General features: G+C 46.6%; 1 protein-coding gene across 1 annotated transcript; it reads left to right on the forward strand.

The window, feature by feature from the left end:
- The first annotated feature begins 330 nt into the window (after positions 1 to 330).
- trib3 (tribbles pseudokinase 3) lies at positions 331 to 7182 on the forward strand. Its single transcript, XM_033041777.1, has 4 exons — positions 331 to 927; positions 4004 to 4303; positions 5872 to 6164; positions 6696 to 7182. The coding sequence occupies exons 2-4, from the start codon at positions 4010 to 4012 to the stop codon at positions 7144 to 7146; spliced, it is 1038 nt and encodes a 345-aa protein (XP_032897668.1). The 5' UTR covers positions 331 to 927; positions 4004 to 4009; the 3' UTR covers positions 7147 to 7182.
- The last annotated feature ends 10870 nt before the right edge of the window (positions 7183 to 18052 follow it).

Consider the following 18052-nt stretch of genomic DNA (forward strand, 5'->3'; position numbering starts at 1 on the left):
TAATTCTGTTCCTATAATTTATGAATTTATGAGGTGACATTTCATGTCGGAACCCTTCCTCAGATTGTTTCTTTGCTTCTAAATTAAGCTAGTGGCCATTTAGGAAGGAACTGCAGATGCTGGTTTAAACCGAAGATCGACACAAAAAGCTGGAGTAACTCAGCGGCTCAAGCAGCATCACAGAAGACAAGGAATAGGTGACGCTTCGGGACGCGACCCTTCTTCAGACTCAAGGAGGGTCTAGAGTAGGAGGCGGGTCTTGGTGATCTAAGATCCGCCCGCCCTCTTCTGTTCACCACCGGGAAAGATATTTGAAACAGGGTGTTGTTTTTTTCCAGCCCTTCCCCTGTTGTGTTGCCAATGGGCCCGTGTTGCTCGGCGAGGATGTTGCAATATGCGAAGCAGCCAACGTCAGCCAGCTCAGAGCGAGAGTGAAAGCGCGTAGCTCAGTAATAATTCACCAAGATTACAGTAGCCTCTCATTATAAAGCTGCCCGGCCACTGATCAGTCAGTACCAGCACTCGGATTCCCCCCTTTTTTAAACAACCAAAGGACAATTCTACCGACCAGAAACAACTTGCACTTTCCCTACCTTCTCCAATGGAAGTTTTCAACTAAGCTTATCTTTTAATTTAATTTCGAGGAATTACAGAAGAATCATTCATCTGCGGAAAATATTGGGAACTCTCCCTTACAACTGGACATGCCGACCGCGGTTCAATACCGACCCTAGCCTGGGAGGGAATTTCGTTCCACTGTGAGTTTTACACGTGGGGGAAACTCGGAGAAGCAAACGAGAGACAAAGTAATCTACTGGAGAATCGGTGTCCAGGAACTTTTCATACAACAGGGTGGGAAATAAAAGAGAAACTGAAGGATATTGCTTTGTAACACGTCGTTACTTTATAACCAGAAGTAGCCAACAGGTAAGTTTCATGAAAGCAACGCACTCGTGTAACGATGTAGTTGCTCTTTTAAAACTCCAGCTCTTTGTCCATGCCAGCGCCGCCGGCTTTGTAAAGTGTTGGGAAACTGTGGAGTGATTGCACAGAGAAATATTTCACCCCTCCCCACCAATACAGAAAGCAGTCCAAATTCGCACTCAAAACATAAACTCCCCACACCCTCCCCAGTTCCTTCGGTAGCGGTTTTATTCTTCTGGGTTTAGGATTTTTTTAAATTTCGATGTTACCACTATACTTCACCCCTCCCTCCCTACCAACACGTTACAGAAAGCAACCGTTTTAATGCCAGTGAAATTTGCACTGAAATAAAATCTAACCGGCCCTTCCACCCTCCACAGTCCCTTCGATATCGGATTTATTCTTCTAGGGTTAAGACTCATTTTAAAATAATATTTTGTTATTTCGATGTTGGTGACCGATGCGCGCTTCCCCCTCTTCTTTCGTCCCGTTGTGTCGATTGATTGAGACCAGTTGACTTTTGTTACGAGGAATGAAGGTTGAGCGGAGTTTTAATGGGGCATTGCCCAATATTTCTTCACCTTCCCTCCGCATGCGTTTGGGATCGGAGAAGTTTGGGATCAGTTTTAGCCGGGGGGGGGGGGAATTCTCCAGAAGATTAAAGGAATTAATAAACACGCTCCTTTTCTTTGGAAAAGCTCAGAACAAAGAGAAGGAGTTTCCAAAATTGGGCTCCAGTAGGAACATGGAACTCCCAAATAACTTTTTCCGATGGGCAGCGTTCAAATTCCCTTCACTAGCATGGGCTTCTTTCCCCTTTTCATGATGGATGCTAAAGTTGGGAGCTGGAATGGTGGAGCATGAGGTAGGGGCCGAGTGGTCTCTCTCTGTTTCTTTTGTTCAAGAGTAGAGGGGCAGCAGTGATTGAGTTTCCTTTGGGAGGTCATTGCCCCAATTGTCTGTTGGACACGTGCCCCTCCCAGCGTTGGACCCTGGGAAATGGAGTCCGTGTCTTTGAGCATGAAGTGCAAGTGCTTGGTTTCCTCCCATGGTCCTAGCTCATGGGCACCCTGCAACCCAGCCCTATCAATGTTTATTTCTTTGTTTTCAAGTAACCCTTGCATTCCCTCTCTCTCCGTCCCTCCCCCATCCTAGTCATCCGACTCGGTTTACTGTGTAGGAAGGAACTACAGATGCTGGTTTACACTAAAGATATAGACACGAAAAAGCTGGAGCTGGAGATAGACATTTTGTGTCTACCTTTCATGTTCCTTGCCAGCTGCTTAGTTGTTCACCATAAGACGAGTGAATTTCCCCCAACTTGGGTCAAGTTCTCATCTAGGAACAAAGAACTGCAGATGCTGATTTATACCAAAGATAGACACAAAGTGCTGGAGTAACTCAGAGGGTCAGGCAACATCTCTGGAGAAACAATGATAGGTTAAGAGCGGGTGACATTAGTTGTTCAGTCTTTGATCGTAGACAGGAGCAGAATTAGGCCATTTGGCCCTTTGTGTGTTGCATCATTCAATCATGGCTGATCTATCTTTCCCTCTCAACCCCATATTCCTGCCTTCTCCCCGTAACCTTTGATGCCCTTCCTAAACACGAACGTATCAATCTCTGCTTTAAAAATAACCAATGACTTGCTCCCCACTGCCATATGTGACAATGAATTCCATAGGTCCACCACCCTCTGACTAAAGAAATTCATCCTCATCTCCTTTTTAAAGGGTTATTCTTTTTATTCTGAGCCTGTGCCCTTGGACCCTAGACTCCCCCACTACTGGATAGATCTTTTCCGCATCCACTCTATCCAGGCCTTTAAGGAGTTTCTCAATGGTGAGGATTGAGGGGGGGGGAATTCAGATCTCAATAATCAACAGCAAAATTAATAAAAACTAAGGTTATACGGGTGGAGTGAAAAGTATTCAGAGTCCTGGGTGTTTACATTTTTTAAATTTAGCATTTTTAGATACAGCCCAAAAACAGGTTATTTGGCCCACCGAGTCCACGCTGACCAGTGGTCACCCTGTACACTAGTTCTAACCTACAAACCTGGGAAAATTAACAGAATTAACAGACGCCAATTAACTTACAAAAGCACACATCTTTGGAGTGTGGGAGGAAACTGGAGCACCCGGAGAAAACCCACATGGTCCCAGGGAGAATGGAGAAACTACATACAGACAGCATCGAACCCGGGTCTCTGGCGCTGTGAGACAGCAGCTCTACCGCTGCGCTACTGTGCCATTGTTGAGAGGGGGGGTTGTTGAGAGGGAGGAGGGGGTGAAATAATTGGAGGCCCCTCTCTTGAGCATAGTTTGCCTTTACATGGAAACAGTCACCACTTCCTACAATGTGTGACAAACCCTGACCTGTTCCTTCAGTAATGAACTCATTTATTTTTTCCATGTTCTGAACCATTTTGGTTGAGTGATCTATGAACAGGGTGTTTGTCGGTGTTACTCATGAATGAGGCATGAGGCATCACTGAGGTTTGATTGGGCCAGGCTGTGACTTGTTACCTGAACTGTTGGCTGGCTGACTCCTCCTGCAGTGATTCACCAGTTCTCTGTTCAGAGGTTATTTAAGGGCGATCGCTGAGTGCCATCCCTTGTGTTTGTCATCAAGGAAGTGTGCTGAAGCTTTGACTCGCATTGATGGCAATCTGTAATGCAGCAATTGTGCCACCCTTGGGTAGAGCTGCTGCCTTACAGCGCTATAGACCTTGGTTCAAACCTGACTACGGGTTTGTATATTCTCCCTGTGACCGTGTGGGTTTTCTCCGGGTGTTCTGGTTTCCTCCCACATTCCAAAGACATAGGGTTTTAGGTTAATTGGCTACAGTAAGATTGTAAATTATTCCTCATGTGCAGGATAATGTTAGTGTACAGAGTGATTGTTGGTCGGCATGGACTCAGTGGGCTGATGGGCCTTTTACCATACTGTATCTCCAAAGTCAGCAGACCACCTGACCCACTGAGTTACTCCAGCACTTTGTGTCTTTTTTTTTAAAACCAGCACCTGTGGTTCCTTGTGTCTGACATTTTGTAAAGCTGACTCTCTCTTTCCCCAGATCCCCATGAGTGTGAGTACCCAGATGCCTCTCCCTTCACAACATGCTCGGCTGAAGAGGGTAGACTTTGACGACACCGATGACCCCGACTTTCCCAAATGCAAGCGGGTGCGTTTGAGTCAACTCTCCATCCCAGCCTTGTCGCCCTGCCTCGGCTCGCCCTCCCCAACACCCTCCTCCTCCACCACCGATGACAACAATGCATCACGCATCGGACCCTACCTCCTGCTTAGTCCCACGGAGACTAACAACTGCTACAGAGCCATCCACACTGACACGGAACGGGAATACATCTGCAAGGTACGATGACCATGTTTATGGAGGGAGGGAGGGATCCTCCCGTGCTTTGCAAGTCAGTGGTTTAATTACATATTGATAGTTTAGTTTTAGTCTCAGTCTGAAGAAGGGTCTTGAATCGAAACGTCACCTATTCCTCTTCTCCAGAGATGCTGTCAGACCCGCCGAGTTACTCCAGCATTTTGTATCTATCTGAGTTGAGTGATATAGGGTGTGTCCATGCCAACCATCAATGACCCGATCACACCAGTTCTATGCCCTGCACATTGGGGGCAATTTGCAGAAGCCAATTAGACTACAATCCTATACTTCTTTCGGATGTGAGAGGAAACCAGAACACACGGAGGAAACTCAGGCGGTCACAGGGAGAACGTACAGACTCCACACAGACAGCACCCGTAGTCAGGTTCGAACCCGGGTCTCTGGCACTGTGAGGTGACAACTCTACCGCTGCTGTACAGATGCGTGTTCTGCATTCCATCCAGTCAAATCATCCCATTTTTTTCAAAAGGCACAAAGTGCTGGTGTAACTCAGTGGATCAGGCAGCATCTCTGGAGAACATGAATAGGTTGAGTCAGGTGGTGTGCACTTTCAAGCTTCTTTATCTTCTGCCAGGTGGGAACATGGAGACAGAGGAATGACCGGGATGGGATATGTACTTAGGTTGGCTGATTTTCTGGGTTAGTCTGCAGTGTAGATGGAGTCAATGGTGGGGAGCCTGGTCTATGAGGTGGACTGGGCCAGTCAAGATTTAGGTTTCTTATTGTCACATGTACCAATGTACGTGAAAAGCTCTGTTTTGCATACTGTCCATTCATATCAGTTAATACTACAGAGAAATACAATCAAGTCAAACTCGTACAATAGGTGGAGTATAAGATATAGAGTGCAGAATATAGTTCTCAGCATTGTAGCGCATCAGTTCCAGAGACAAAGTCCAATGTCCGCAATGGGGTAGAGGTGAATCGGACAGTGCCCTACCCTATTGAAGGACTGTTCAGAAGCCTGACAACAGAGGGGAAGAAGCTGTTCCCAAGTCTACTGCAATATAATCAGGTCAAACTCTTGTGCAATATATGGAGCAAAAGGGAGTGCAGAATATATTTTACAGCATCAGTTCCGTTGATGAAGTTCAGTGTCCTTAATGGAGTAGAGGTGAATTGGACAGTACCCTAGTTTATTGAAGGACCACGATACAATCAAGGTAAACTCTAGTACAATGTGGTAGAGGTAAATTGCACAGTACCGTGGTACCTTGTACCAATACACGACAAGCAAGTCAGATAATGCTATACATAAATCCAATCAGACAGTACCCTAGCTTATGGAAGAAGGGGAAGATACAGAGTGCAGAATATAGTTCCCAGCATTGTAGTGCTTCAGGTCTGTAGACAGAAACAATGTATAGGGTAGAGGGGAATCGGACAATACTCTGGCACAAGTCTACAATACAATACAAGCTAGCCAAACTCTAGTACAGTAGGTAGAGTGAAGGGGGCGGTTGGAAAGTGCAGGATATGGTTGTGTGTTTAGTGGGGAAACTGATTGCGCTCCCTCCTCACCCCCACAGGTGTTTTCCATGAGGCACTACAATGAGGTGATAGCTCCGTACGCCCGCCTACCTCCGCACCCCCACGTGGGGCAGCTGGCGGAGGTGATCGCGGGCGAGTGCAAGGCCTACGTGTTCTTCCTCTGCGGCCAGGGCGACATGCACTCCTACGTGCGGGCCTGCAAGCGGGTGCAGGAGGAGGAGGCAGCCGGGCTGTTCCTGCAGATGGTGGAGGCTGTGGCGCACTGTCACGGGCACGGCGTGGTGCTGCGCGACCTCAAACTGCGCAGATTTATCTTCACAAGCCGCCGCAGGTGAGGCCCCAGGAGGGCGGGTTGAGGGGGTGGGGAGAGGAGGGGCGGCAGAGGGTGCGGGGGGGGGGGGGGAGAGGGGAGGGTACAGTGGAGGAGGGGGGCGGGGGGGGGGGAGAGGATACGGGGCGAGGGGTGTTGATGGGATGGAAGAGGATTAGGGGCAGGGAGGGGAGAGTGGGGATGGGCCCCGTACACCCTTAGTCTGGCACCATCCTACAGACTCGGGACAATTTACGGAAGCCAATTAACCTCAAAGCCCACATGTCTTTGGAGTGTGGGAAGAAACCGGAGTGCCTGGAAAAATCCCACGCGGTCACAGGGAGAATGTACACAGTGCAAGCAGCACCCGTGGTCAGGATCAAGCCTGGGTCTCTGGTACGGTGAGGCAACCAACTCTGTGCCAGAGTGTAGGATAGAACTAATGTGCGGGTGATCAATGTTCAGCATGGATGCAATGGGCCCGTGCCCATGCTGCATCTCTAAACCAAGCCTGTTTTATAATGTTTCCCCCCCCCCATCTCTTTACTCCAGAAACAAGCTGTGTCTGGAGAACCTGGAGGACTCGTGCCTCCTGAAGGGGGACGATGATTCCTTGATGGACAAGCATGGCTGCCCGGCCTACGTGGGCCCAGAGATCCTCAACAGCAAGCAGTCATACTCGGGGAAGGCAGCAGACGTCTGGAGCCTGGGGGTGATCCTGTACACCATGCTGGTGGGACGCTACCCCTTCCAGGACACCGAGCCCGCAGCACTCTTCACCAAGATCCGCCGCGGACTCTTCACCATCCCCGAGAGCCTGTCGCCCAAAGCCAAGTGCCTCATCCGGTGCCTCCTGCGACGAGAGCCAGCAGACAGACTGACGGCCAGCGAGATCTTGGACCATCCTTGGTTCAAGTCCAACTTCCACCTGTCCTCCAACTCCAGCCTGTTGACTGATCAGCTGGTGCCAGACGGTTACACGGACAACCTGAACGATTTGTAGAGAGACATTGAGTTTTATTTTTGTTGTAACAACTGATTAAGAAAGTATTTTAAAAAAGAGTCAGGGTTTTGCCTCGCTTGCCTGCAGATTGGACAAGGACCTTAACCATTCCGACCGTGGAGTGCTCTGAAGCGTGCAGTTCTAACCGGGGGTTCTAGGTTACAGCCAGTGATCACAAACCTGACATCTTGTGACGGCCAGTCTCCGTCTCGGAAGAACAAAACGCAGGGAATTGCTTGGACAGGGATGGGCGATCCTTCCAAAACTCAGGCATGCTTTTCCCAAGGGGAGGAAGTCTCTGGGCACCGCCCTTTGTGTTGTTAACGGGATTGGCTGGGAGCAACGGATGGTGATGGAAATGCTCCCTGTGCAAGGGATGGAGACCAATCACTGAGACTTGACGTAAATCAGTTGACCGCTGAGCCTTTCTTTGCCCCTTTGGGAGCATTGGTTGGTTGGTTCATTGTGCCTTTTCCAGGGTTTTTCAAGCCAGGGACCAAAGTCCTTTATTAATCCTGCACTCTGTGAAGAGATTTTGAAGGGGGGGGGTGGGCAGCTATGATTTGGGATGTGAAGCTCCCTATTGCAATGATGTGAATTATCTAAACTGCCCACAATCTGCCCAGATGGTGAACTGGTGGAAGAGAGTTTGCGTTATGTGGCTGTGCAATATTAATGGACATTGCTGGTGCTTTTGAGGAACAGAGACCAGATGGACCAGCTTTGCTTGTTGTCATTTCGAGCCGATTACTACTGTGTGCCACACAATTCCAAGAAGCTGAGGCCCAACACTTGATACGATCATGTTTACAGCCTCTTCAGTGTTTACAGACCAGAACACAGAGATCTGGAGGCTCCTTCGTTGGTTGGGACTGTTCTAAAATGATTGGACATCAAACCAATACTGTCCTCTTATTTACTTGCCTGTAGAGCACAGTAGTAATTGCCTGTGCTCCTCACAGCACCAGGGACCCTGGTTCGATCCTGACCTGGTGTGCTGCTATCTGTGTGGAGTTTGCATGTTCTCCCTGTGACCGCATGGGTTTCCTCCCATATTCCAAAAGGCGTGTTTTTGTGGCCTCCATAAATTGCCCCTAGTCTGTAGAAAGCGGATGAGAAAGTCGGATAACATAGAAAGAGATTGAAAGGGTGACTGATGGCCGGTGTGAACCCGGTGGGCCAAAGGGCCTGTTTCATGCTGTACTCTAAACATAAACAAGAACATGCACAACTCTGCTATAGGCTGCCCCTCTCCTTCCATTACAAGGAGCCTTTATTCAAATAATCAGTTACAAAGAACTGGAAAGATGAAAACTGCCCAGCAGTTTGCAAACATCTTTCAATGAATCATCATGTTACAATGTTGTCGTCCTCATCAACAATGCACTCACTCCTTCCCCACCCCACCCCACCCACAGCGGTCAGCATTCATGGAAGGCCTGCACAGTCACCATGGACACTGCGTGTTCCCTCTCCAGGGACATGTGGGCACGGACACAGGCCAGGAAGAGGGGCATCCTGCCCATCCTCAACCAAAGACGCACCCGGGGGCCAAACACCACGAATGATAGACACAAAATGCTGGAGTAACTCAGCGGGTCAGGCAGCATCTCTGGAGAATGGGAATAGGTGAATACGTCAGAACCCTTCTTCAGGCTGAAAGTAGAGGTGGGGGGAGGGAGAAATAAACTGAAGGAGAGAAAAAGCCAAGATCAAACCAGGGCCGGCAACAGACGACCTCAGGAAGGGTGCAGCCCATAATGGCCCATTGTTGGCTGGGGAAGAATATGATAACAAGGATGCGAACAGTGGAACTGGTAGGATGACTAGTGTGGGGGAGGGGGGTGGTGGGGGGAGAGGGGAGGTAATGGAGGAGTTACTTGAAATTGAAGACGTCGATGTTCATACCGCTGGGTTGTAAATATGAGGTGCTGTTCCTCCAATTTGCATGTGACCTCACTCTTGATAGTGGAGGAGGCCCAGGATAGAAAGGTCAGTATGGGATGGGGAGTTAAAATGTTTGGCTAGAATGATAGGACTGGTTCTTGGGCAGATACTGGTTCTTTTGCAGTTTTTGTACAGAATATTATCTATGACAAGCTGATGTAAATGTTGATAAACTGCTACACAACACAAACACTACATTCGAAATATTGCCTATATGTACTGATTGTATAGTTGTCAATTTCAATTAAAAATTGTATTTTTAGTTTTGTGTTCAATCTTGGGTTTTGTGTCAAACAGTCGGGTAGCAGCCAGTAGTGGAGATCTTTCAGCTGGTACACAAAAATGTCGGAGAAACTCAGCGGATCGAGTCGAAACGTTGCTAATTTCCTTCACTCCATAGATGCTGCTGCACCCGCTGAGTTTCTCCAGCATTTTTGTATACCTTCGATTTTCCAGCATCTGCAGTTCCTTCTTAAACACGAGATCTTTCAGCTGTTTGGCATCTCTCCATTTGAACAATGATCAGGATCCACAAAAATGAAGGGAATGACAAAACACATTGCTGGCTGACTCATTTTAATTCCACAAAGATCCATGTCAGATACTGTAAATGATGGGTGTTGCAGGAGATGAAATCGTGTCCCATACAGTCAACAGGAAATAAAATCAAGAGACTCGAACAGTCTGTGGTCCACACCTATTTGGCTCGGATACTCCCGACTACACGAACAAAATGCTGGAGTAACTCGGCGGGTCAGGCAGCATCTCTACAGAAAAGGAATAGGTGACGTTTCAGGTCGAGACCTTTCCTCAACCTGAAACGTCACCTATTCCTTTTCTCCAGAGATTCTGCCTGACCCGCCGAGTTACTCCAGTATTTTGTGTCTACGGTGTAAAACCAACATCTGCAGTTCCTTCCTGCGCATGTGCGAGGAAATCAGCGGGTCGGGTAACATCTGTGGAGGGAATTGGACAGACGATGTTTTGGGTTGGGACCTATCTTCACACTGAAGTGTCCCAATTTGAAATGTCATCTGTCCATTCCCTTTACAGATGCCACCTGATCCACCGAGTTCCACCAGCACTTGGAGTCATAAGGCAAGGAAACAGGCCTTTCGGCCCAACTTGTCCATGTTGACCAAGATGCCCCATCTACACTAGTCCCATTTGCTCACGTTTGGCCCACATCCATCTAAACCTTTTGTATCCATGTACCTGTCCCAAGTGTCTTTTAAATGCTGTTATGGTTCCTTCCTCAACTACCTCCTCTGGCAGCTCCATATGCCCACCACTTTTCGCTCAAGATTGCAGCAACAGCGGTTTTAACATTATCCGTTTACAAATCACTGTAAACTTTCACCATTTAATTAGTTCCAATGTTATCAACTCCTCCCCCCACCTCCCGCCCAAAAAAAGCTAATGGTCTTGTGTGTGCTTCCTTGGTCAGATCTGCCACTAGTCCCTCGACCAAAAGCTTTCCTCCTTTTGTTAGTAGGCAAGTAGTAGGTTAGCACAGCACAGTGACACAGCAGTAGAGCTGCTGCCTTACAGCACCAGAGATCAACCCGGGTTCAATCCTGACCACGGGTGCTGTCTGTACAGAGTTTGGACGTTCTCCCTGTGACCCCGTGGGTTTTCTCCGGGTGTTCCGGTTCCCTCCCACACTCCAAAAACGTGCAGGTTTGTAGACAAATTGGCTTGGTAAAATTTTCCCTAGTGTATGTAGCATAGTGCTTATGTGCAGGAATCGCTGGTCGGTGTGGACTTGGTGAGCCAAAGGGCTAATTTCTGCACTGTATCTCTAAACTAAACTAAAGGTAGGTTGGAAGTAAGGAAGGAGGGCTACAGAGAATAAAGACTTCAGTGAATGGACAAAGATCTGGAATATGATGAAGGAAAATGTCCCAATTTGTGATGGAAACAGTAATAAAGTTCTAAATGGCGAGAGATTACACAGGGTTTCTCAATGCATGAGTTACAAGAATGCAGGCTAAAGCCGATCCCCATTGTTACCGGTACACTTGATAAGCACCAATAGATCGATAAGCTAAATTGCATTAATTCCCTTCACAGATGCCGCCTGACCCGCTGAGTTAGACTTAACTAAAGTGACACAACGCTGAAACAGGCCTCTCAGCCCACCGAGTAAACGCCAACCAATAGATTAGCTCTACCCTACACACTAGGAACAATTTGCAATTTTACTGAAACCAATTAACCTACAAACCTGCGTGTCTTTGGAATGTGGGAGGAAACCAGAGCACCCGGAGAGAACCCCACAAGGTCACAGGGAGAACGTACAAATTCCGTACAGTCAGCACCTGTAGTCAGGATCAATTCTGGGTCTCTGGTGGTGAGGCAGCAACTCTACCGGTGCGCCACCATGCCACCCAAGTTCCTCCAACACTTTGTTTATCACTCAAGATTCCAACATCTGCAGCCTCTTGTGTCTCCAGAGTGAAAAAGGTTTTTTCATGTTGCAGGGAAAGGGAGAAATGAGACAAAGGAAATATCTATTATAGGATGAGGTAAAGTCAAATGGGGCATGGGGTGAGTGAGCCTTAGACTTGGGGGCATTGGTTTAGTCTTTTAGCACAAACATTGTTTGTGTGATGTATATATATATATATATATATATATACACACTGAAATATATACACTGAACTTATTTTCATTTATTATATTGTTTACAGAGTGCTGTTTACATCTGTAGGAAGAAACTACAGATGCTGGTTTACACCAAAGATAGACAGAAAATGCTGGAGTAACTCAATGGGTCAGGCAGCACCTCTGGAGAAAAGGAATAGGTGACGTTTTGTGATGAAATCCACAACCTGAAACATCACCATTTCCTTTTCTCCAGAGATGCTGCCTGACCCATTGAGTTACTCCAGAGCTTTGCGTCTATCTACAATGTTTACATATTCTGTTGTGCTGCTGCAAGTAAGAATTTCTGTTTGGGACACATGACAATAAACACTCTTGACTCCAGCTTTTTTGTGTCTATTTTCAGTTTAAACCAGCATCTGCAGTTCCTTCCGACACATATCTTGACTCTTGTATTATCTGTTGTTATTTGGGGCATGGGATGTGACGCAACACCACCACCTGGTGGGCGAATACATTACTGCACCAGTTATTCACAAAGTGCTGGAGGAACTCAGCAGGTCAAGGCAGCATCTGTGGAGGAAATGGACAATCGACTTTACAGCTACGGTCTTCAAAAATTGGGAATGATATCTTATATGATTTTAAATTGAGAGTGTATCATCAGCTGGTAGAATCTGCAGGGAGTTGAGAATATGGGACGGCACGGTGGCGCAGGTGTCTAGTTGCTGTTTTACAGCACCATTTTTAACTATCCTATCCCAGAAGGGCTTTGAATGTGGCACATGATTTTTGGATGGGAACGATGGAAATAGGCCCTTCAGCCTAATGAAGCTATGCCAACAATCGATCACCCGTTCACGCTAGTTCTATGTTATCTCACTTTCTCATCCACTCCCTCCCTACACACTAGGGGTAATTTACAGAGGGCCATTTAACCAAGAAACCTGCATATCTTTGGAGGAAACCTCACCCGCTGAGTTTCTCCAGCCTTTTTGTCTACCTTCGATTTTTCCAGCATCTGCAGTTCTTTCTTAAACAATTTGTCTCCTATCTTTTACTCCGGTTATTGTTATCAAAAAATAGAGGACAGTTTGAAAGTGAGAGGTGCAAGATTTAATAGGAACCTGAGAGGTGATTTTATCATTCAGAGGTGGGCATATGGACTGGGCTGCCAGATGTAAAATGGATGGGAGTGATGTAGGAAGTGTAAATCGATGGTTGATTGGTGGCATGGACTTAGTGGGACCAAGGTCCTTGTGGTGTCTCTGTATGACTAAATCAGTGGGATAGAAATATGTTATTATGGGCTTTACCTGTTCAAACTAGTTCTAAGTTATCCCATTTTCTCATCTATAATTTACAGAGGCCAATTAACCTTCAAACCGCACATGTCTTTGGGATGTGTCAGGAAACCAGAGCATCTGGAGAAAACCCACGCGGTCACAGGGTGAACGTGCACACGTACAGACAGCACCTGAGGTCAGGATTAAACCTGGGTCTCTGGTGCTATGAGACAGTGGCACTACCTGCTGCGCCATTACACCACCCTATATTATCCTCTACAGTGTACAGTGGGAAGGAGAATGGTGCAATGAACCAAAGCGTTAATCACACCATTAGTTAAAACCTTTCACCCTGAAAGACCAACCCTTTGTACTATTCCGTCTGTGGCAATGAATTCCACAGATGCATCACCCTCTTGACTATAGAAATTCCTCCTCATCTCCATTCCAAATGTACGTCCTTTTATTCTGAGGCTATGCACTCTGGTCCCAGACTCTCCCATTAGTGGAATTATCCTCTCCGCAGCCACTCTCTCCAGGCCTTTCACTATTCGGTAAGTTTCAATGAGGTCCCCCATCAACCCCGTAAACTCCAGCGTGTACAGGCCCAGTGCTGTCAAACGCACATCATATATTATACATCATATCCTCCATGGAAGAGTCATGTACTCTGTTCAGAAAGAGCCAGAGCCACTTTTCTCGTAAACCCTGCAGTGGTACAAATAAACAAGATTGCTTCAAAACACTGGTCCCTAGTGAGTCTCTGAACCATATACCAATCCAAGCCACGACGAGTGAACAACAGTGGTAGATCCCATGAGTCTAAAGGTAGCCGCTGTTTGTATACCAGGAAGCCAACATCTGGCACCAGCTTTATTGAAGGTGTGTATGTGCTCCAATTTTATCCTGTTGGATCTACTTACCGGTAAATAGAAACCTTCTTTACGTTTAGGTTTACATTTAGGCTTCAGGTCCAGGTTCAGGAACAGCTCTTCCTGCAGCCACCAGGAAATGAAACACTACAACCTCCAAATACGCTCTGAACTACGTAGGCTTGGGGAATTGGATTTGTCTTTTTGCACTATTATTGTTTGTTTGTCTTTATATGTCTCCTTGTGTGTGTGTATATGTATATAAAATGTACATACATATATATATATATACACATATATACATACATATATATACATGTATACATAGGAAAAGACTACAAAAAGTCGTAAACACTGCCCAGTCCATCATCGGCTCTGACCTTCCTTCCATCGAGGGGATTTATCGCAGTCGCTGCCTCAAAAAGGCTGGCAGTATCATCAAAGACCCTCACCATCCTGGCCACACACTCATCTCCCTGCTACCTTCAGGTAGAAGGTACAGGAGCCTGAAGACTGCAACAACCAGGTTCAGGAATAGCTACTTCCCCTCAGCCGTCAGGCTATTAAACCTGGCTCGGACAAAACTCTGATTATTAGCAACCACTTTCTGTTATTTGCACTACCAGTTTATTTATTCATGTGTGTATATATTTATATCATGGTATATGGACACATTTATCTGTTTTGTAGTAAATGCCTACTATTTTCTGTGTGCTTAAGCAAAGCAAGAATTTCATTGTCCTATACAGGGACACATGACAATAAACTCACTTGAACTTGAACTTGAACACACACACACACATATATATATATATAGAAACACACACACAAAACAACTCTGTTTCAACTACATAAAATGATAATCCCTTACTCAGTAATAGCAGACAGTCAGACATAACAGATACCTCTCCGCTCCCCCTGGTCCGTTATAACGAGGGTTTACTGTACATGGATACAATTACCAGTAAGTCAAATTCAAGTAGAATAAGTAGAGCAAAGTGTAAGTCAGAGAATGCAGGATAGAGATCTCAGCAAAGTAGCACAAGTTGGACAAAGAAGGAGATACACTTCATCACCATATTATAATAATAATAATAATAATAATAATAATAATAATAATAATAATAATAATAATAATAATAATAATAATAATAATAATAATAATAATAATAATAATAAATTTTATTTATTGGGCGCCTTTCAGACATCTCAAGGACACCTTACATAGGTTAACAGGAATATAAACATATAATCAGAAAATAAATAATAAAGACATCACAGAAACACAAATTAAAAACAGAATTCAGTCCAAAAACAAAAAATCAAAAACACAATGTGAAGAGAGAGCAGCGGCAGCTAAAGCGCGCCAGCGTCCACTCTCCCTTCACGGCAGCCATCTTGGGCAAAGACTAACAGGATTACCTTACAGACAAAAAAATCATCCCCCCACAATGGATACCACTGTGGGGGAAGGCACAATGTCCAGTCCCCACCCCAATTTCACCCCAAAGTCAGGCCCATTGAGGCCACCGCAATTGCCTCTACGGAGGCCCGATGTTCCTGGCCGTTCTCACCGGGTGGTGTTGCCCCGGCGTCGGGAGAGTCCTCTCAGCGGCTGGGCCACCTGGAACGGCCGCTTTCTAGCTGGAGACCGCGGCTTCAGAAGCCGACAAGGCCGCGCCGGTTTGGAGCTCCCAGGCTCTCGATGTTGAAATCGGCGCCGCCCGCTCCGCTCCGCAGACCCGCAGCCCGTAGGTGTTGAACACGGCGGTCCAGCTCACCGGAGCTCCAGCGCGTCGATCCAGCGCGGCGACCCAGGCAAGGCATCGCCCGCTCCGCTCCACGATGGCGCTCCAGCGCTGTGCTGCCACCGAGGCCGAGGTGCTGGGCGGTCCCTGCCAGGAAACGGCGCTCCAAGCCCGCTGGTAGGCCACGAGGACGGGTCGACGGGCAGCCCGGAGAAAGAGCTGCCTCACCGACCAGGTAGGGACCTAGAAGTAAAATTAACCCCTACCCCCCACATTAAAAAGTCCATATCTCCAGACATCACTAAACAGGACTCACTAAAAACGTTTTAAAAAAACGAATTAAAATGGACGGCTGCTGGCTAGCAGTCGTTCCTCAAGATGGCTCCTCCTCCTCTCGATATAATCATTGCGTAATGAGGTAACATGATTTGGCTCGGTATTTATGTCATTCTAAAGAATTCTTGGGTTTGACAAAGGAATCCAGGCTTATTTCCTTTGTGTTGTCTCTTATCTAAAAGATGATTTCTCATGTAATAAACCTCTGGTATGCCTATTGATCTGAGAGGATTTGATACAGTATTAGTCTCCATTGATGAAAAAGATAAACAATATCATGAGAGGAATAGATTGAGTAAACGCACAGAGTCTCTTGCCCAGAGTAGGGGAATCGAGAACCAGAGGGCATAGGTTTAAGGTGTATGGGAGGAGAAAGATTTAATAGGTACCTGAGAGGAAACGTTTTTACACAAAGGGTGGTGGGTGTATGAAACGAGCTACTGGAGGAGGTAGTTGAGACAAGTACTATCGCAACATTTAAGAAATATGTAGAGGTACATGGATAGGACGTTTAGAAGGATATGGGCCAAACTCAGGCAGGTGGAACTAGTGTAGATAGGACATGTTGGTCGATGTGGACCAGCTGGGCCAAAAGGCCTGTTTCCTTGCTGTAGGACTCTAGGACCCTATGATTAAAACTACAGATGCTGGGAATCACAAAAGCACCCCAGATATTGGCAGTACAAGGTCCTGAACTATAGGGAGAAGTTGGACAAGCTAGGAATGTCTTCCTTTGAGTGCAGGAAGATGAGGGATGATCTTATTAGACTTAGACTTAGTTCCTCCCACACTGTTGAGTGCATTGAGCAGCAAGCTTCCGCCATTCTGTTCGGTTATGTGCGACGTCTTCCACCCTCGATGCGTTTGCGTCCCGGGCTTCCAAATCCTTCTGGAATGTTCGCCTCCATGTGAGTTTTGGTCGGCCTCTTTTCCTTCTTCCGTCAGGTTGCCATGTCATTGCTATCGTAGGTGACTTCTCAAACTCTCTCCGTGGCTGGGATAAGTTCCCATTCTGGTACAAGGTCCTGACATTCCAGGCAGCTATTCTCATAGCAGTTTTGGCAGGGAAGATGGTACTCTTTTTCAGGGCACAAGCGTCCCGGAGGCTTTGGACCGAGCCCGTCATACTTGTAGGGGGCGAGCTCCATCTCTCATGCTGGTTTCCAGTATAGTTTATGCTTGCTGTTTCCTTGGTGGCTTTTGAGTTTTACGGGGTAGGGGTGCTAGCCCTACGCCCAACCCTCCTCCTTGTCCGGGCTTTGGACCAGCACTGGCTTGGGGTGTCTATAACCAGAAGCGGAGTTAGGTGATCTTATAGAGGTGTATAAAACTGTGAGGGGATAGGAATGCACAGAGTAGGGGTATGAAAAACAAGAGGACACAGACTTAAGGTGAAGAGGGCAAGATTTAGTACAAACCCGATGGGAAACAATTTTATTCAGAGGGTGGTGGGTATATGGAACGAGCTGCCAGAGGAGGTTTGTTGAGGCAGTTTCTATAATGGCATTTAAGACACTTGGACAGGTACAAGGATAGGAAAGGTTTCGAGGGATATGGGCCAAACGCAGGCAATGGGACTAGCTCAGATGGGGTATCAGGTTGACATGGACGAATTGGGTCAAAGGGCATTTATGAATCAAAAATGATACAAATGCTCAGAGGGTCAGTTATCATCTGTAACAACACCTTTGACACGCACAACAAAGTTTTCTCAAAGGTACACAAAAAAGCTGGAGAAATTCAGCGGGTGCAGCAGCATCTATGGAGCGAAGGAAATAGGCAATGTTTCGGGCCGAAACCCTTCTTCAGACTGAAGTTCAAATTTTTCTCAATTCAAATTCAAAGTTTTCTCAATCTCTTATTAAGATCACTGAGGAGTAAAATCAGACAAGTTTGAAACAAATGTGAGACCTCAGCCCGTAAGAGTGATTTCAATGACAATTTGCTAATGTTTAGTTTATTGTCACTTGTACCAGTCAGTGGAAGACTATACATGATTACAATCGAGCCATCCACAGTGTACAGATACATGATAAAGGGAATAACGTTTAGTGCAAGATCGAGTCCAGGAAAGTCCGATTAAAGATAGTCCGAGGGTTTCCAATGAACT

The sequence above is a fragment of the Amblyraja radiata genome, chromosome 23 (assembly GCF_010909765.2).
Source record: "Amblyraja radiata isolate CabotCenter1 chromosome 23, sAmbRad1.1.pri, whole genome shotgun sequence".
Lineage (NCBI taxonomy): Eukaryota > Metazoa > Chordata > Chondrichthyes > Rajiformes > Rajidae > Amblyraja > Amblyraja radiata.